General features: G+C 50.1%; 1 protein-coding gene and 1 non-coding gene across 2 annotated transcripts in view; both read right to left on the bottom strand.

The window, feature by feature from the left end:
- Dpp6 (dipeptidyl peptidase like 6) overlaps positions 1-17295 on the bottom strand; it is a 600350-nt gene extending 583055 nt beyond the window's left edge. Inside the window, exon 1 of the mRNA XM_026406182.2 lies at positions 17056-17295. Within this exon, the coding sequence (XP_026261967.1) occupies positions 17056-17295 (240 nt within the window). The remainder of the gene's footprint in view (positions 1-17055) is intronic.
- Positions 10347-10419, bottom strand: Trnaa-ugc (transfer RNA alanine (anticodon UGC)). Its single transcript has one exon. It is a non-coding gene; the product is annotated as a tRNA-Ala (tRNA).
- Positions 17296-17928: the final 633 nt, after the last annotated feature.

Below are 17928 nucleotides of genomic sequence, written 5' to 3'. Positions count from 1 at the left end.
CTCAGGGGCCATCAGACAACCTTTAAGATTCAATGTTCCCCAACTTCTTGACCACAGAAGCCACTTTGTACAGAGGTTGCCAAAGGACAGAGTGGAAAATGCCCCTGAAGCCTTCTCCAGGCTCTCTGTTAACAAGCACGGGTCCTGTTTCCAAGGAACTAAAGAGCTGACAGTTAAGGACATCCATGTGTCTCTGATGTTCAAGAGCTACATCAAATCAGGTTCTGCATAACTGTATTAGTAAGAGGAATTTCTATTCTCCTAGTCAACAGATGCATTTGAACTCCAGGCTGTGAGAACAGGCCAGTCCCCGAGCCATAGAGACTAGGAAGAGGGCCAGTGGCTGCTCGTTATTCAGAAAAATCAGATGCGCTCTGACTTTTGGACATGGAGCTGGCAGCTCAGCATCACAGGGAGGGTGGGCATGCCCAGATCTGAGCACGACACGCTCAGAGCTACCCGCAGCTCCTCCCGCCATAGTCAGCTTCTCCGGTGGTGGTCAGCTTCTCCCGTGGTGGTCAGCTTCTCCCTGGTCACTCTGCTCTGGCACAGCTGAAATCCACATGGTGCCTTGTGGCTGAGCTGGCCAGTTGAGGAGCTTGCTCTTCACCATCTCCCTGGACATGCTTTCCCCTGATGTCTTTTGACTGCCTCCTTGGACACCCCCCTCCTAAGTGTGAGTGGCTGAGGGATACCCACAGAGTCAGCCAGCAGGGTCCACAGAGTCTTCACAGGGCCCCTGTGTTTCTCCCCATGTCACCTCGGCCACACCTGGGCTCTGGGGGCCGCACTTGGGAGGTGGACTGGGAGGCCCAGGTGCACACCTTGGGCTCCCGGGGGCTGGACTTTGGGCCACCTTTCCAAGGCTTGACTGATCCACCAGATGCTTCTGACCCCCCCGGTAATTTCTGAATTCTCCAAACACTCCTCACCTATCATCTCGTTCTGTTTGTTTCACTTTGATGAAGGCTCAGCTGGCCTCATCTTCCTTCTGCCCTAACAGTGCTGCGTCCACCAGTACACTGTCAGGGGTGCTGGCCCAAGGCCACCTGGCACTCTACTGTGTTCTGTCTGCACTCCCTGGGTAGCACCTTGGGCCACCATGAGGTTCCATGCCCTCTGGGATCGTGGCCGGAGTCAGACCAGTCTTTCTGGAGGAGGACAGGAAGAGGACAGCCTTCCTCACCCCCCAGAGACCCTCAGCTGACGCCTGCAGAGCCCGTAACCCTCGGCTGACGCCTGCAGAGCCCGTCACACTGCTCTGAGCTCCTCACTGCACCTGTGAGCCTGCCAGGGCTCTGGAATCCTGGCCTTCCATGTGTCTGTCCATGTGTTACACATGGCGTGAATGTGCGTGCTATGTGTGTGCGATGGGTGGTGCGTGTGAATGTGGTGTCTCCGTGGGAGTGTGACGGGACACCTGGATCTCTCTGACGAGGCAGGTCAGTACAGCTACGGCTCTGAGCCCTGGAGCATCCTCTCCCGAGTCCACGCTCCCTGGCTCCTGCACGGGGGAGGCGTCCCCAGCCTTGCAGGGCTCCTGGCACTTCACCCAGTTAGCCTCCCGATGGGCACCCAGAGAAACCCAGGTCTCTGCCTGGCCCTGAAGCCCGAGGGAGGAGACCTGTGGGATGTGCTGAACCAAAAGAAAAGCTGCTGGCGTCATCCATGACAGGCAGGCCACTGAACGGCAGGCGTAGCTGAAAGTGCCATTTTAAGAGAAGCTGTGGTGAGCAGGCCATGCCCTGCTCTGACCCCTAATGTGTAGTCGGAAGAGCAGTTCTCAGGCTGTGCCTGACCCTGAGCCCCGTTCTGCATAGTTTGCCACGAGCTACTCCATCTTAAGTACACGTGCCAGGTGGGACGACGTCGCACCTCGTCTTTAAGTAAACCACCACCATCTGCCCAGCGCCACCCTAAGGCACAGGTTGATAGATAACCTCTATGTGCCAACTCATCAAACTAAACCCAGGGGCACCTGGACACACGGACATCCCCAATCACATCGGGAACTTCTCAGTCTTACCAGACAAGGACTCCTCATTTGAGGCCCATAAAAGGAGGAGCCCCTCAAAGCTGGATGAGGTGGCACCTTGACACATGCCATCCTGGTCACTCAACCCAGGTCTTGTCCAGAAAAATCGCCATAGCAATGAGTCTGGGATTTCCTGTTCCTCTTGGGCTTCAGTCAAGTCTCCTGCCTGAGAGATCACCCACTGCCTGTGCCAAGCTGACCCGGTCCTCGGTTTTAACACTCTGCAGAACTTGTTCCTTAAAAATCCTTGTGTGACCACCTACAGTGACTCTTTGCACTCACATCTCTTCCTGTGCTCCTGGATTAGCACCCCAAAACCCTATGGACACTTTGACCCTTTGTTAGTCTTTCTGTGACCTATTTACAGATCACTGAGTGAAGTGTGTGGCTCCACTGTCCAGATATTAGAAATGAAGGAACGAGAAAGAAGAAGCTGTGTTTGCCGGCTTATGACCACCAGGTGACCCACTGCTCTGAACATCGGGTAGCCTGTGAATTGATTTATTCAATAAACTCTGACATTGTGGAGAGACACAGCACACTCACGACAGAAGCAAAATGAGAAGTAGGTTCCGGATCATTATTTACAGTTAGAGTGACTTTTTTTTTTTTTAAAAAAACTCCTGCAGTCAAATCCTTATCTGCAGTCAAATCTTACACTTTGTTTTCCTAAATAGCACACTGATTCCACCTTCCTGCCCTCTGTTCTGCAGTGCTCCTCCGTGACACACCCAGTGTGTTCTAGCTGGGCTCTTCTGGCCACTGCTAGGGAAACGCTAGTTATTGAGCAGTTACAGGCTATATCTCAAGTTCTCAATCATGAGAATGACGCATTGGACTCTAAGAGAAGTGACAATTTCTCAACAGCCTCCTCTAGCTCAATGACAAGGCATCCAGCTCAGGAATGTCTTGGTGAGTGACTTGGCAAGCGGCTTGTGTCCTCTCTTCAGCTGCCCTGCGGGTCCTGGAGGGTCTCGGGTCAGGCTGGGCTTCCTCACTTCTCCCTCCTCATGGGGGCAGCTGGACTCAGGTTTGTTTCCATTCTCTGTGTCTTGGTCAGCTTGGGCTGCTGGAACAAAGTGCCCTGCCCAGGTGGCTGGGAAACAACAGGAATGGGTTTTCTCAGAGTTCTGGAGGCTGGAAGCCAAGGTCAAGGAGCCATGTGGTCAGCTCTGGTGAGGTCCTTCTCTGGAGCTCAGACTGCTGACTTCTAATAACAGCCTCCTGAGGCACAGAAAGTGTGGAGAGCTCTGGTGGGTGTTGTATAAGACTCCACTACAACCCAGAGAACTCCACCTGGTGTTCTGATTTCCTCCAACGGTGCACCTCCAAATACACAGTCCTGGGGCTAGCACTCCAAGGCATGACTGACATGGGAGAAGACACTGTGGTCAGCAGAGAAGCCATGGGCATGGAACCCGCCCAGGGAGACCTGGACTGCCTCGTACCAGCTTCTGCATCACCAAACCACTCAAGCAGCCTGTTCAGAATCATAGCTGATTCTGAAGACGTACCACTAGGGCCCAATTGCACATGTGGCCACAGGAGCTGTGGCCCTCCCTTCTCCTCCTGCTTCCAGACCCAAGCTGGCTCTGCCCTGCAGCCACGTCTGTCTTCTGCTGTTCCTGGCAAACTGGGTCAGCTTGGAAGGGTCTGACGACAATACCAGGTCAACCTGCGGTCCCCGCGTACTGAGTGTTTCCCATGTGTCAATAAAACCTTCTGATAAACCACCAGGAACAACGCCACGATCATTTCCCCTATTTTACAAATGAGGAAGCTAAATCCCCCCAAAGAGTTAAGTGATATTTTACAGTAAAATAACCAGCAGGTGGTGGATTTGCTGAATCTACCACTGAATGATCAGTATTCAAGCTCAGGCAGTCTGAACCTGGGGCCAGCAGTCCAACACTGGGCTGCCCTGTTTTCCAAAGTGGACCTCTCCATGGGCTTGGGTCAGCCACCAGCCTTGCTTACGAAAATAATGGTCTTGGGCACTGGCTTGATTGAATTCTATGTGCAGGGCTTTTATGAACTGTAATAAGAACATCTCATTACACAACCCTGTTGGATATCTATGAGTTTATTGAATAATTTGGTTCTTACTCCAGCAGAGCTCATTTAATACCAAAATCCTTTTTTTTTCCATTGAAATTGTATATACAAGTAAAATATTTAAAAAGCACAATTGCTTTAAGGAGGCCAACGTTCCATCAGCTCCGTCTCCCTTCCTCTCCGAGGCAGCTCCTGCAAGGACCCCACGGCTCTGAGAAGTGAAAATCAGGACACCAAGTCAGAGCCTGGGATCTGGCTCAGCAGCCTTCACGGCTCACACGGCACTGAGCGGGTTTGTCCAACATGGGAACGCTGGACCTTCCCCGCAGCCCAGATTGAATTCCAACAGTGAAGATTCACCGACTCCCCAGGCCACCAAGACCACCTGTACCCATTTCTGCTTCAGAACCCCGCCCAGCCATCTCCTCCGTGGTTCCCCTTTAGGCTCCTGTCCCAAATACCCGCCACCCTCCTCCTTCCTCCTTGACCTCCCCAGCCCCATCCAAACCTCCCTTCAGGTCACCTGTCGTTCCCAGCACTGCTTCCTTGACCCAGAGTGAGGGCTGAAGGCAGAGGCGGGGGGATCCTGATGTTCTGACACCCCAATTACCTTGGTTGCTGCTAAGCCTGGGTTCCCCCGGAGACACAAAGGAGGAACTGCGGAGGTCCAACTCCATGGAGCCCCTGCCGGGCAGTTCTGCTGATGTCTGGCAGGTGCCCAGGGCTCCCAGGTCCTCTCAGGTGCAGAGCTGGCCCTAACATGTGGCCAGTGTTATGAGTGGCTTTTCAGATGCACCATGACCCTTCTCTTGCCTGGACTGGAACTGGTTGCTGAGCTCTGAACTCTGATTACTGACTCATAGTGCTCTTCTGAGGCCCTTTGGCTACTTTCAGCCAGTGGTCAGAGGACAGCATGGACGGCTATGCATCCTGCTGTTACCTGTCACCTTATCTTTATCTAATTGTGCAAACTTTGGCACTATTTGATAACTCCAGGACCACTGGGCTTATGACTGTGTCTTCAGATGGAGGATGGAGCCGCCTGCAGGCCTCTGCTCACCCACCCACATGCTTCCTGAGACCCAAGTTCACAGTGGCAGGGTCTGGCTGGTCCCTCAGGTTGCTCATCAGTTCAGTGCGGTTTGGTGTGGATGGAAAAGCAACCACCCAGGCTGTACTCCTACCCCATGGGACAACAGGAAATGAAAACTGTGCATTTTACTCTGCACATTTGGTTACAGAGACTTGCACCACAGTGTGCTGCTGCAGCCTCCACAGTGCCCGAGGAGGCAGCTGCCCAGGTCATGCAGAGGCCAGAGCCAAAGTCAAGACGTATCTTTCTGCTCCAGCTCCACACCAATACCAGACTGTTTTGATCCCATTATCACAGAAATGGAGGCTGGAGACAGCCAGAGAGATGCAGGCAGCTTCAAATAGATCACAGAACCCAGGAACGTCTTTACTGTTCTTTCTCCACCCGGCAGAAATCAAGCACCTTGGTCTGGGAGCTTTAGCTCTCCTCTAATGGTACATGTTCTAAGATGCTCTGATTTGACTTCCTACCTGCCAACTAAGGAAATGATCACAGTATCACAGAAAAAGAGACCCATCCTTTTCTTCCAGTTCACTTGAGGATTGGGTGATGTAAGGTTCTAATCAAAAGCTCCGTTTGCTCTGCTGGATCCCAGGTGCCTCTCCTTTGCAATGATTCACATTCTCCCTAAGTAGTTCTTTTCTACTGCTTCATTTCTCTCTCTCTCTCTCTCTCTCTCTCTCTCTCTCTCTCTCTCAAACACACATATACATACACACAAATCAACAAGACACTCATGGCAGTCATACATAATTTTAATTTAATTCAGACATTTTTAATTCAGCAAAGAAATATAAAATATTCCAGATGTTAAATAATACTCATTAAGCAAATGCTAAAAAAAATAAAATTCTGCTGATTTCCTAACAACTACTGTGTTTACTCCACTGTATTCCTAGGTGGGACAATCAGCAAAAGCCTGTGCAGAGTGAAACAAAGGGAAATCCCGAAAAGATGAGAACCCACCCGTGGACACTCGGAAGCAGCCACTTCCAAGGCTCCAAGTTCTCACTTCAGAGCTCATACAATTTATGCAAATGTTTGCTGGGGGTGTGGCACAGTGGTAGAGATTTGGCCTGGCACACAGGAGATCCTGGGTTCATCCCCAGCACCACCAAAAAAAAAAAAAAAAAAGAAAAGTGAATTTAAGGAATTGGGATTATGGATACAGGCATGACCAGAGACACCTTCATATGGTGCCAGTCATTGATTCATCCAGCACTTACTGACACATCCCACCCACCAGGCACTGTACAAGGCCCTTGCTCTCATCAGAGAGCCAAGCAGCCAAGACCCTTATTAGCTTCAGTTCACCGAACGTTCTGACACAGGACGACCAAGACAAAAGTAGGCATCACAATCCCATTACACAACATATTGGCAAGTGGTAAACCCCCGTGGTGAGGGAAGAGCAGGGTGGGGAGCACTGAGAGTGAGAGGTGGCATGAACTTCGGTTTAAATAGGGTGGTGGCAAGACTTCACTGAGAAAGTGACCTGGAGTGAAGACTTGAGCAGGGGCAAGAGGGGGCTGGGGAGGTGGGGGCTGTGTGAGTGGGTGTGGGGTGAGGGGTTCAGCAGGAGCAAGGGCCAACCAGGCCTTCAGGCCATGAGAGGAACTCTGGCTTCCTTCCCTCTGAGTGAAGTGGAGTGGCCTCCCATGGTCCCAATCTGAGAAAGGTCAGAGGTGGACGGAGCACGGTGGGGGCATCCCAGAGAGCACGTGTCTTGTGCAAGTTCGGAACCCAAGGAAATGCACTTTGGACTGCATTGGTGCAGGAGGATGCACTTCCTGAACCATGATGAAAACCCTTCCCCTGTTCAAGCAGGGAAATGACCATCGGGTACGTGGTGGGCGTGCAGAGAGAGGCTGACTGGCACGCAAGGTCCTTCCCCATTTCAGGGACGACAAGATCAGCACAGTCACATAACAGCCCTTGGAGGAAGCTGTGCCGTTCCGGTGGTTGTGGTGAAATCACAGCAGGCCTGGAGAGGCCATCGGGAGGGAGGCACGGAGCAGGGATCTCTGCACAGGTGCCGTCGTGGAGCTGAGAAGCAAAAGGCTTGCCGACCCCATCTCACTGGAGCCTGAAACAGCGATGAGGAAGCCTATCAATGATTTGGTGTTCAGTGAGGCCAGCTGCCCGCCACGGAGCCCAGAGGCCTGCTGTCACGCAGCAGCTCCTGTTTCTATAGAAACAGTGCCTCCCCTCTCCAGCAACCCCTCTCCTTCCAACAGATAACCAGTCATAGGAAACATTAGGGGCAGATTTCCTCCTGTTTGAGATTTAAAAATCTGGAAAGGAGAAGGACAAATCCATGATGCCCTTTCCATGTATGAAATGGATTTGAAATGCTAGTAAGGGGGACAGTGGGAACAGGGAGGGTCCTGGTAAAGCTGAATGCTTCTGCCACTCTTCCTACCATTGGCTGACGACCTGCAGCCTTCAGCTTCTCGACTGCAGACAGCCCCGTCCTGAATCCACATAAACCGGAAGGGCGCAGCCCACCAGGGACACAGACGGGGAACCTTCCACTGTGAGAGCTTCTGCGAGATCCTCTGCTTCTCCCACCCCAAGGCCCGCAGTCCACGGCCAGAGGCCTCATTTGCACAGATGACACTCGTGGACGTGCTGAAGGCAGAAATGCTTGCTCTTCCTGGCTTCTCACAACCCACCTGCCCACCCAGCCACACCCCACGCACTGGCCTTCCAGAAACAGTTCTTGCCCTGACACCCCGCAACACAAACTGCCCAAACAGAGGAGCTGGAAAGACCACGCGCTGCAGAGTCTGAGCCCTCCCTGGGGCAATTCCCCCTTGGTCTCTTTGAGAACTGGAAGCTTTCTGTGAGCTGCAGGAGAGGGCTGCATGTCCTCTAGGCAGAGTGTAAACTGCCCCCAGATGATGTAATCGAGGCTCAACAACGAGGGCCACAGGCGCACCCTGTCATCTGTCCTACACAGCAGCCAGCACAGCTAGGTTACACTGCAGCAATAGTCTGGTTCACGGATCCAGCGAATACCCTGCTCTCTGTGCAGCGCCACCGGAATACTGCTGGTCACCATGGCAGATGGAGAGAGCACAGCAGGTCATTCATCGGCTCTGATGGCCTCTATCTGCTCCTGTCTCATCAGTTGACTCCAAGTGGACAGAGGAGCACAGTCTTTCTGGAAACACCTGCAGAGCAGCACTGGTGACATGTGGGTCCTAGTGGGCCCGGGTTCCTTCTAGAAGGTGCTAGGGCTGCAGTGCACTAGCGTGAGCTCACATGGGGTGCACTCACAGCTGGATTTGCTCTGGACTCTGGTTCCCCACAGCATATTACTCAGACCTGGCTAGGAAGGGCATGTCTTTGCACATTGGACAGGACAGGGGGACTATGAGGAAGACCCAAAGCTCACTATGGAAGCAGCTAGGCATCCCATAGCTCAGCTCCAGGATCCTGGAAGATGGCATCGATTCCCCCCTCAAACATTCCTGAGAAGACCCATAGGGGTGGTGAGGGTCACCGCAGACCCCCAAGGCAGCCTGAAGATAATGGGAAGACTTGAGACCAGACAGCCTCATCTGCGGGGTGGGCAGACGGCCCATCTCAGAGGCCAGGGAAGTGGGGACCTACAGATGGAGCCAGCGAGAAGCCCAGAATAGGAAGGAGTCTCTAGCTACTCTCTAGTCTTCAGAGCCGGGACTCTGGGATGGGGCTACTCCAGACAGGGTACGAGCCCCCGAAAACCAAACACTTTCAAAGACAGAGAATGTCACCTCTCAAGACTTTTATAGCAGTTTCTTGATTTTAATCATTAAAAAACATTAGATAAGATTTTCCATTGCATAAGAAGAGTCTGAATACATTTTAGAAAACTGAGTGTTTTGGAGGAAATGACTCAAGAGTTGGATTTTTCTCTGGCATTTCTTCACCTTTAATTTCTGCTCCCTCCTCTAACCTGCCCCTGGATGAGGTCCTAGATTCCTAGTTCTCCCAGGGCCACCAGTTCCACTTCCACTCTCCTTCCAGTTAATGGCACCTTTAAGTACACTGTGGGCGCATATTATGTCCATAACAGACGTAACTAAAATCAGATGGAGGGCTGGGAGGTAGCTCAGCAGTAGACTGCTGGTCTAACATGTGCAAGGCCCCAGGCTCAATCCCCAGAACTAGGGGGGGAAAGATTACATACGGATATTATGGGTTATATAACCAAGAGGCCACTGCTATACAGAAGCTGCTGCATTAATTTGACTAGTTCTTCCTTTAAACCAAATCCTCCTGCAGTAAAAACTAAAAGAAGATGGGAAAAATCAATCAGTGCCTCAGATCAGAGTTGGGGGTGGATGCTTGATCCTTCACCCCACTGTTGTTGTTTTTAACATAAGTGTTATGTTAGAATGTTTGAACCCAAATTATCTAAGGTAAAATCTGATGCCAAAGTAAAATCTGACCACTATGAAAAATTAAAAATTGATTTTTACAATGATGCCGATGATTTGGAAAACTGTTAGGTTTTTTTTTGATTTACAATAAGTGTGTGTGCGTGTGTGTGTGTGTGTGTGTGTGTGTGTGTGTGCTTCCTCCCCTTTCCCCTGGGCTTGTGCCAGGATGATTTTCATGCATTCTAAGTGTCTGTGAGTTGTTTATACACACGCAGGACTGACTGAACGTGAGTTTGCTGATGTTCTTCCTAAAGATAAAGACTATTTCAGGACCTGCCGGCCATTCTGTTGCAGAGACAGGCTCTCCCTCTCTGGCACATTCCTCCCGGGTCCTCTGCACCTGCTTCTCCCTGCCCCCCAGGGTTCTGCATGCTCTATCCTGTCACTAGACTCACCTCTGGGCAGTGGACATCTAGTCGTCTGCCACCACCTGGACCTCCACCACTGGGCCACTCAGGCCTCTGGGCTTCTAATTTTCCTGTAATATTTGTGACATGTGCATCACCAGCAGGGGAAGAACTGAATATTCCTGTGCTTGAAAAGGATATGGAAGCAGCTGGAAAACAAAGTGATATCCACTGGAAAAAGGTCCAACTAGTGAAGAAAATAAGTCAGAACCTTTTATGTGGCTATCGCACAAGTGTGGTTTTCTCTCCTTTCGGCAAATATACCAATTCGGAACAAAATATCAGACCATTACGTTCTATAATGTACACTTTTTCTTTTCTTTTTTTGGTGGTGCTGGGGATTGAACCCAGGGTCTTCTGCATGCAAGGCAAGCACTCTACCAACTGAGCTACATCCCCAGCTCCCTATAATGTACCCTTTTAACTCAGTGGTATAATTAAGCTCCCAACTTGATTGTGGCACAGCAGAGTACACTAAGAAGAACATGAGACTAGGAACAGAAGTTCCAGAGAACGCCAATGCCCTGCATCCATGTAATTATCTGCAGGCCTCTCATATGTAAAATTAGGTTGAGGCCAAAGTTTTAAAATTGTCTACTTAGGATAAGTTCAGAATGCTAGATCATTTGAATGAGAGAGTTCCCAAAGTTGTTCATGAGAAACACTGACTATACTTTTATCTGTATATAAAGTCAAATCTATGTGCTTGAAATGGAAGCAAATTAGAACGTGGCCCACAGGTCCTCAATGTCCTTAACACTAAATTTATTACAGAATCTAATTTTAAAAGGATTATGGTGATTATTGTTTTTATAGGCAATGCTCCATGAAAGGATCAATACTGCACATTGCAGAGAAGCTTTCCTCACCCACTTGATTAATGCATTGTTATCATCTGAGTAATTAAAAGGAACAGGGTCATATCCAATCAGCATGTACATCTTACTCAGCAACTCCTGCCAGTTGCTTGCAAAAATTAAACTCATTAATCATCTGACTCTAAAGGATAAAAAGCTTTGGGTAAGAAATAAAAAGTTCTATTTGAGGAAGGAAAAAGTGTCCAAAGTCAACATCTAGAAACACCCCTGCCTACCCAGTGATGATAGAATACTAAGGTGGGAAAATGAGCTGATTCCATTGTCAAAACTATAACATGATGTTCCTTTGATAATCCGTACCTCCTGAGGTCTACAGGTAACATATGAGTAAATTTTGGAAACGTGTGCACTGGCAGCAGGAAGCGTGTCGTACAAAGGTGGGTTTCATTCTCTCTCCAGATCCCTGGCTGCCAGCAGAGCTTGAATCCCCTGGGAAGATATGACAGACACACCTTTTGGGGCTGGCTTTAGAGAGCAAAATCATGTTAACAGTGAAATTTGATTACTATAGTCCACAGCTGACCACTGAACCACCAACAGAAAGCCAATTAAGCTCACCCTTATTAATGTTCCAAGCCAAAAGAGAAGCTCTTGGTCATAGTTTTTCACTGCAGTCAAGGTAATGGTGAAGGTAAAATGAGATGCATGAAATAACACTCTAAACAGGTCTGGAGTGCAGAAGTCAGGTGCTATTTTTGGCTTTAACCACCATTCAAGTAAAGCTGCCTCTTTGTGTACCCCAACATTACCTTCTTCTAACAGAGACAACTTCCTAATTATGATTACTTTCCCTGTGCCGAAATGGTAAGCAGAGTTTTGTTTAACATTGTTACAGTATAGCTTCACAAACTCTTTGTTGTTACAGAATTCTATGAAAAACTGATTACTCACTTTACCTACGCATTTACTGTGGCGCTACTGTAGGTAATAAACACTTCCTGTGTGCTGAGGATGCTCTGGAGTACAGAATCTACTAAACTATCACATCCAGCATTCAGTGTAGTGTTCTAGGGCCACAAGGGGCTTTAGCACTTATCTAATGAAATCATGTTGTGAGAAAGAAACCAAGACACAGAGACTGGGATTTGTTCACACTCACACTGTGGGCCATGCTGGCAACTGCAAAGAACAACCAAACAAGAAGCAGAAATCAGGGCTGAGCTGAAAGCTCAGACAGGTGACGTCGGGGACTTACTCTAGGAGTGTGTCCCGCCAGGACCACAGAAATGACCTGGAAGGACACTTGGCATGTGGTACAATTTACAAAATGGATCAAGGTGGAGGCCCCCAAGGGCCCTGCATTGCTAGAATACTCCACTTATGTAAAATAAAAGAGAAAATTATCTTCACAACAATTGGCAAAAGTATATCAGAGTAATCAAGCCATTTTAACCATCTTCTAATGCAGAAGCTGCAATGTGTGGGGCTGCCTTTGGACAAAGAAGGACAAAGATGGACAATTTATCTCACAAAGAAAACATGAAAAGGGGAGAACAGAATCCTGGAGATAAAGACCTTAAAGGGGAGAGAAGATAATGATTTTCTAAAGAGCTCAAAGGCTGAGCTGAGAGAGGCAGGGCCTGAATCCAGGCAGCACCATGAAAGGCATGAGATAAAAAGTGTGAGGAGCAGAGTGGTGGCCACCAAGAGCAGAGCGGCCATCGCATCAAGGTGGGGGAGGAGTCAGACGCACCGTTATCTCAAGTCAGGGGACACTGGTACCATGTCATGGGCAGGTCTGTAATGAAGACAGCATAGAACGCAGGGCCACATCCGAGCCAGAGGAGGAAAGGATTGCTGATGGGGAGGAAGTGGAGCAGTGGCCCCCACTTGCCTGAGAAGCTGCAAAATAAAAGAAAGAAGAGCGGCCAGATGGTGGCAGGGACCAGGGAAGGCCATCTTTGTTCTGCCTGCAGGCAGAGAAGAAAGAGCTGGTGGAGAGAGGAAGGCATGCGTCATGGCAGCAGACCGTCCTCCCTGAGCATGTCCCTGGCACTTCACAGCTCCACGCTCCTGTTGGAATGACGAACCAGTGACACTGCAACCTGCAGCCCCCTTGTTTAAAGGCCAAGGACCCTGTGACATCCCAGGCCCCTTCTGGAGTTGATTGATGATGGGAGCCGGGGATGGAGAACAGAGACGGAAGGCTTAGTCCTTTCCCCACATGTTAGGAAAATAATGAGAAACTACATTTTTATAAAACTGTGAAGACAGTGACAGCATATATCGACGTCATCTGTGCAGGCAGGCTATGTATGAAATCATTTGCCAAACTGATAAGTCCCAAGGACACAGTAACAGGATGTTGACATCATACCAGCGAAAGACCAAGGCGGAGAGAAAGCAGACGGGCTGCTGACCAAGACATACGATGTCAAGATGGCCCCTCACGCCGACAGACATCATGGGCAGTCATTGGTCATCCAATCCCTATTTTGGCCAATTTGCTGTTTTAAAATCCTGTTTTCATCACATTCATATTGTTGGGAAGTCATATGTCATCAAGAAGAAAGACTACAGGGACACAATACATGACCCTAACAAAACTACTGCCCAGGCAGAACATAAGGCCTGCAGAGCCCTTTAAGAAATTGAAAAGAAATGCTCAAGAGGACGACTAACTCAGGATTTTGAAATGAGTCAATTCCAATTGGAAGTCACTAAATCCCATCGAAAGTCACTTCCAGCGACATTTTCTTTAGGAGTCAACTTATTTTCAAACCTACACGATGAATTTTAGATCTTTCAGAGGAGTTGCCCAAACAATTGGCTTCATATTTAACTGAATCTGATTTATAAAGAAACTGATAGAAAAGACACTTGGGCTTTGTTTCTATGTCACAGTCAGAGCCTGCCACTTAGAACTGACCCACCCAAAGAGGGTCTTCCATGGAACTGCCCCGCTGACAGGGCCCTGTTCTAAGTGAAGTGCTTACATTCAGGCAGTATGTTAATAGTTAATTGCAGGCCGTTCAAACTTGCATTTGATCTGGGTAGACCGCTAGGTCTCTTCTGTGTGAGTCCTAGAAGACTAGCTTAAACTCTCTTTTAGGTTAAATTCCTCATTCTCAATCACACACAGGCATGCTTGTGCGTACACATGATCAGAGGTCAGGAACTACATTTTATTTCTCCCGTTTTGGATTGAAGGAGAAGATGAAGAAAGCCCAAAGGTATTCCACTTCCCATCACCTCACTGACCACAGCGAGGTTGTTTCTGTGTGTTGGAACAGCTCTCCCTGACTAACAAGCCTCAGAGGGGCCCTGAGGCCACCAGCTCTGGATGGGCACTGCTCAGATGAAAGTGCCCAGAGGACGCTTCAGAACCCTGGACAGCTCCCACCTGAGCCCTGAGCTCCCTGGGGGTCAACAGAAAACAAAAGCCTGCGCCAATGCCCTGCAGTTTCTCGGCCAAGCCAAGACACACACAGTGAGGCTCAGTGTGCTCCTAATTGGTGGCACATCTTTGGCTTTCAGTTTGATCACCTGAGATCCTTCAATCTTGAGAAGAGCTGGCATCTAAAAGTTTTCAGATCAAATGTCTTTTCCTTAACTAGTGAGTCTAAGGCAAATGCATTTTTTTTTTCTGCAAGAAAAGTGGTTTGCTATATTCAATCATCTTTTGGTAGGGTTTTTATACATAAATATACCAATTTGGATTATTTTTCTGAGAAAAGTCCATTAAATTTTTTAAGAAACTGATGCTACCTTTAGCCCAGTATCATGGGTTTGCCTATACACTTAAAAATAACTAATTAATGTCATGGTATATATATATAGTACTCAACATGGTGTTATGGAACACGTGTGTGTGTGTGTGTGTGTGTGTGTGTGTGTGTGTGTAGGTTACTATGTGAAGCAAATGAACAGATTTACCACCTCACACAGCCATGCTTTTGCAATGCAGCAGCTGAAACCTCTCATTAGTGTGAGTCCCACATATGGTACAATTTTATTACCTACAATCTTTGTGCTGTACATTAGAGCTCTAGGCCTGTTCAACCTACACCTCTGTTATTTTGTAGAAAATACATGTGATGCATCTTTGCCAAAGCGTACTGATTATGTCCAAACATATACAGAAAATCAGAAATACATACCATAGTATACTAACTATGCACACCCCACCCAATACCAACATACATGTGCATGGACATACACACACACATACACACAACACAACTCTCTGTATTTTCCAGAAAACGAACATTGAGATCAGGACTTAATAAATCTTAAGGGGTGCTGTTAAGAGGTGCTGTTAAGAAATGCTGTTCAGAGCTCTATCAATGGAAATCACTTGCACCTGTGAAATTCTGATTTGTTCCTCAGTTTAACACTTTCGCTTTATCTGAGAACCAGTTCTGTACACGCTAAAAAGAAATATATGCTTCAAGCTAAGATTTTTGAAAAGGATGGGTGGAGGCAGGCAGCACAGTGTTCAGCTTTTGCCTTTCCTTTCCCCTAGCGACACCTAGCGCCTATTAGGAGAAATGCCACTGTTCTCACTCCAAACATCCACAACGTGAGAGTTAGTTGTTAAGTCACCTTTGAGGCAAAAAAATGAATCTTTACTGTTTGCATTGCAGCTTAACAGCCTTCCCAAGACCCCCAGCAATATAACCCTAGAAATGTGTTGTCAGACTCGTTAAAACTATATATATATGCTATTTTGTAGGAATTCTTCACCCTCCCAAGAGATTGAGATTGTCCATTTTTCTCAAGACCTGGCCCACCACAGTGAAGGCACCTCTGGTATTTCTCTATCTAACCAGGAGAGTCTGGAAATGACCCAAGAGAGAATAAGAAACTCTCCCGCAAGGATGATGCAGGGTCATGCGTCATGCATTTGTGTGCCCACCTATGTACAAGTCACACCCCCACAAACTTTGGTCACATCTATCCTGTATCATAAAACAGCACAATCTCACTGGCAACTGAGAACTGTCCCTATGGAAGCACCCCCCCACACACACATACATACAGCTAAAGAAATACAACATGCTGAAGCTGAAGCAGTGTGACCTGACAGGACACATTCAATGGCCACTCGGTGCAGGGAGTGGTGGGCAAGACGACCCGAGTAGCTTGTGCAGGACCCCAGGTGCTGCTCAACTTTGCTCAAAAGGCCCACACAGTGATTTCTGCAACCCAACACACCCTGCCTGTCCTTATGGGCTGTACCACCCAAGGCAGACCTGCCTGCCTGGGAGCTAGTCTGGGATTTTGTCTCAAAGAAAAAGGACAGTTTCCTCTCTTCTGGGTCTTCAGTGCTCTGAACATCTGGAAGGGATCAATAGGAGGTGGTTCCACCCATCCACCCCTGGAACCGGGTTCTCTGCAGGAGTCAGCGTTACTAAGGTGATATGCAAATTCAACCTTTGAAACCCAGGCTTCCAGCTCGGAGAAGAGTAGGAAAGGGTCTGAGGAGAAGTTTGCAGAGAAGGAACACAGTCTAAGGTAGAGCTGTTGGCCCAAGGATAGGAGCCAGGAGATGGACAGGGCCTAGCACCCATCAGCAAAAATTGTGCTGGACCTGGGACAGGGGTGGCCTCCAAGGCAGTACTTCAACATTTTTTCGAAAAGATCACCACCACTACCACCACCAGCTGGGGAGGGAGGGGAGAGGCTGGGGGAAATCAGAAGGGGATGTGATGGCACTTGCCTGGAGGGACAGAGAGGGGAAGGGAGGAGAGGCACCCTGGGTAGATTCCCGTGACAGGTGGAAGGGGAAGAAAGAGCCCAAAATTGATGTTCCCTGAGCCTTAAAGCAGGAAAACAAATAAATAAATGATAAACACTATCAACTTGTAGGCACAGACAGATCTAATTTCCTCCTTGGGATCTACAGCAGCCTGCGGTTACAAACAGATCCGTGCATCTACTGAACCCCAAGCCTATTCCAGATCCCAGCAGGAGCAGCTCCAAAACCCTGCTGGCCGCAGCCACCAACTCCTGGCTGCCGCCACCGCAGACAGAGCCCCGCTCCGGACCTCGGTGACCGAGATCCGGCGCTAAGCAGAGTGTCTGGGCGCTCGGGAGCGGGGGAGGGGAGGCGAGGAGGGCGCCCGAAGACCCGCGGAGCCTCCAGGCCTCTGAGCCTCGAAGGTGCGCTCCGCCACAGCCCGCCGCCGCCCCCCACCCACCGCGATGCTCTTACGTCCTCCTCGTCACAGTCGCTCCGCGCCTGGTACTGGAACCTGGGCCGGCCACCCGCGCCGCCGCCGCCGCCGCGCTCCCGGGGCGCCGCCGCCTGCGCCTGCGGGCCGAGGGGCTTCGTCCCGGCGCCGCCGTCCTCCTCGGCCCCCTGGCCGCCCAGGAGGCGGCTGGCCTCCGGGGGCGCCGGGAAGGAGCGCGAGGTGTTGATCTTGCCGGTGAACCTCTGGTACAGCGAAGCCATCGGTCACCGCGCGCGCTCTCGCTGGCTGTCTTGGGTGCTTTTTAATATTTTGCTTTCACTCTCTCGGCTCCCGCTCCCCACCCCCTCCAGGCAAAAAAGAAAAAGGAAAAGAAAGGAAGAGAACGGCGGCGGGGAAGAATCGGCCGAAGAGGGCGAGCAGGCGGCCGCCCCTCCGCGCGCCACTCTCAAGTCGCCGCTGGCGACTCTGCCTGGCTCAGCCTCCTCCGCCCCCTCCCCCGGCGCTCCGCGAAGCAGGGTCGGGCTGTGTGCTCGCTTTCTTTTCTGCTGCTTTTTATTTTTTCAACTCCTTGCCAGGGCCACGTACGGCCTAATCACAGATCGGAGGGAGGAAAGAACCACACACGCAGGGAGGGGAAGCCTAGGCCCCATTATTTGGCACCACCTAGAGACCGGCGCACACCCAGGGCGCTTCCGCGCCCCGCCACCCGGCCCCGCGGCTCCTCCTCGGCCAGCCCAGCCCGGCCCGCGCCCGCCGGGCGATTGGCGCCGGAGTGGCCGGGGGCCGGCAGCGCAGGTCGCACGGAGGGCGGGGCAGGGCGCACAGGTCGCGGAGCAGGGGTCTGGGGGCGAGCGCTGCCCGTGCGGGGCAGCTCGGGCGCTCCAGGGCAGGTG

Source organism: Urocitellus parryii, chromosome 3 (genome assembly GCF_045843805.1).
Source record: "Urocitellus parryii isolate mUroPar1 chromosome 3, mUroPar1.hap1, whole genome shotgun sequence".
NCBI classification, from domain to species: Eukaryota; Metazoa; Chordata; class Mammalia; order Rodentia; family Sciuridae; genus Urocitellus; species Urocitellus parryii.
This window is presented reverse-complemented; position numbering and strand designations above follow the sequence as displayed.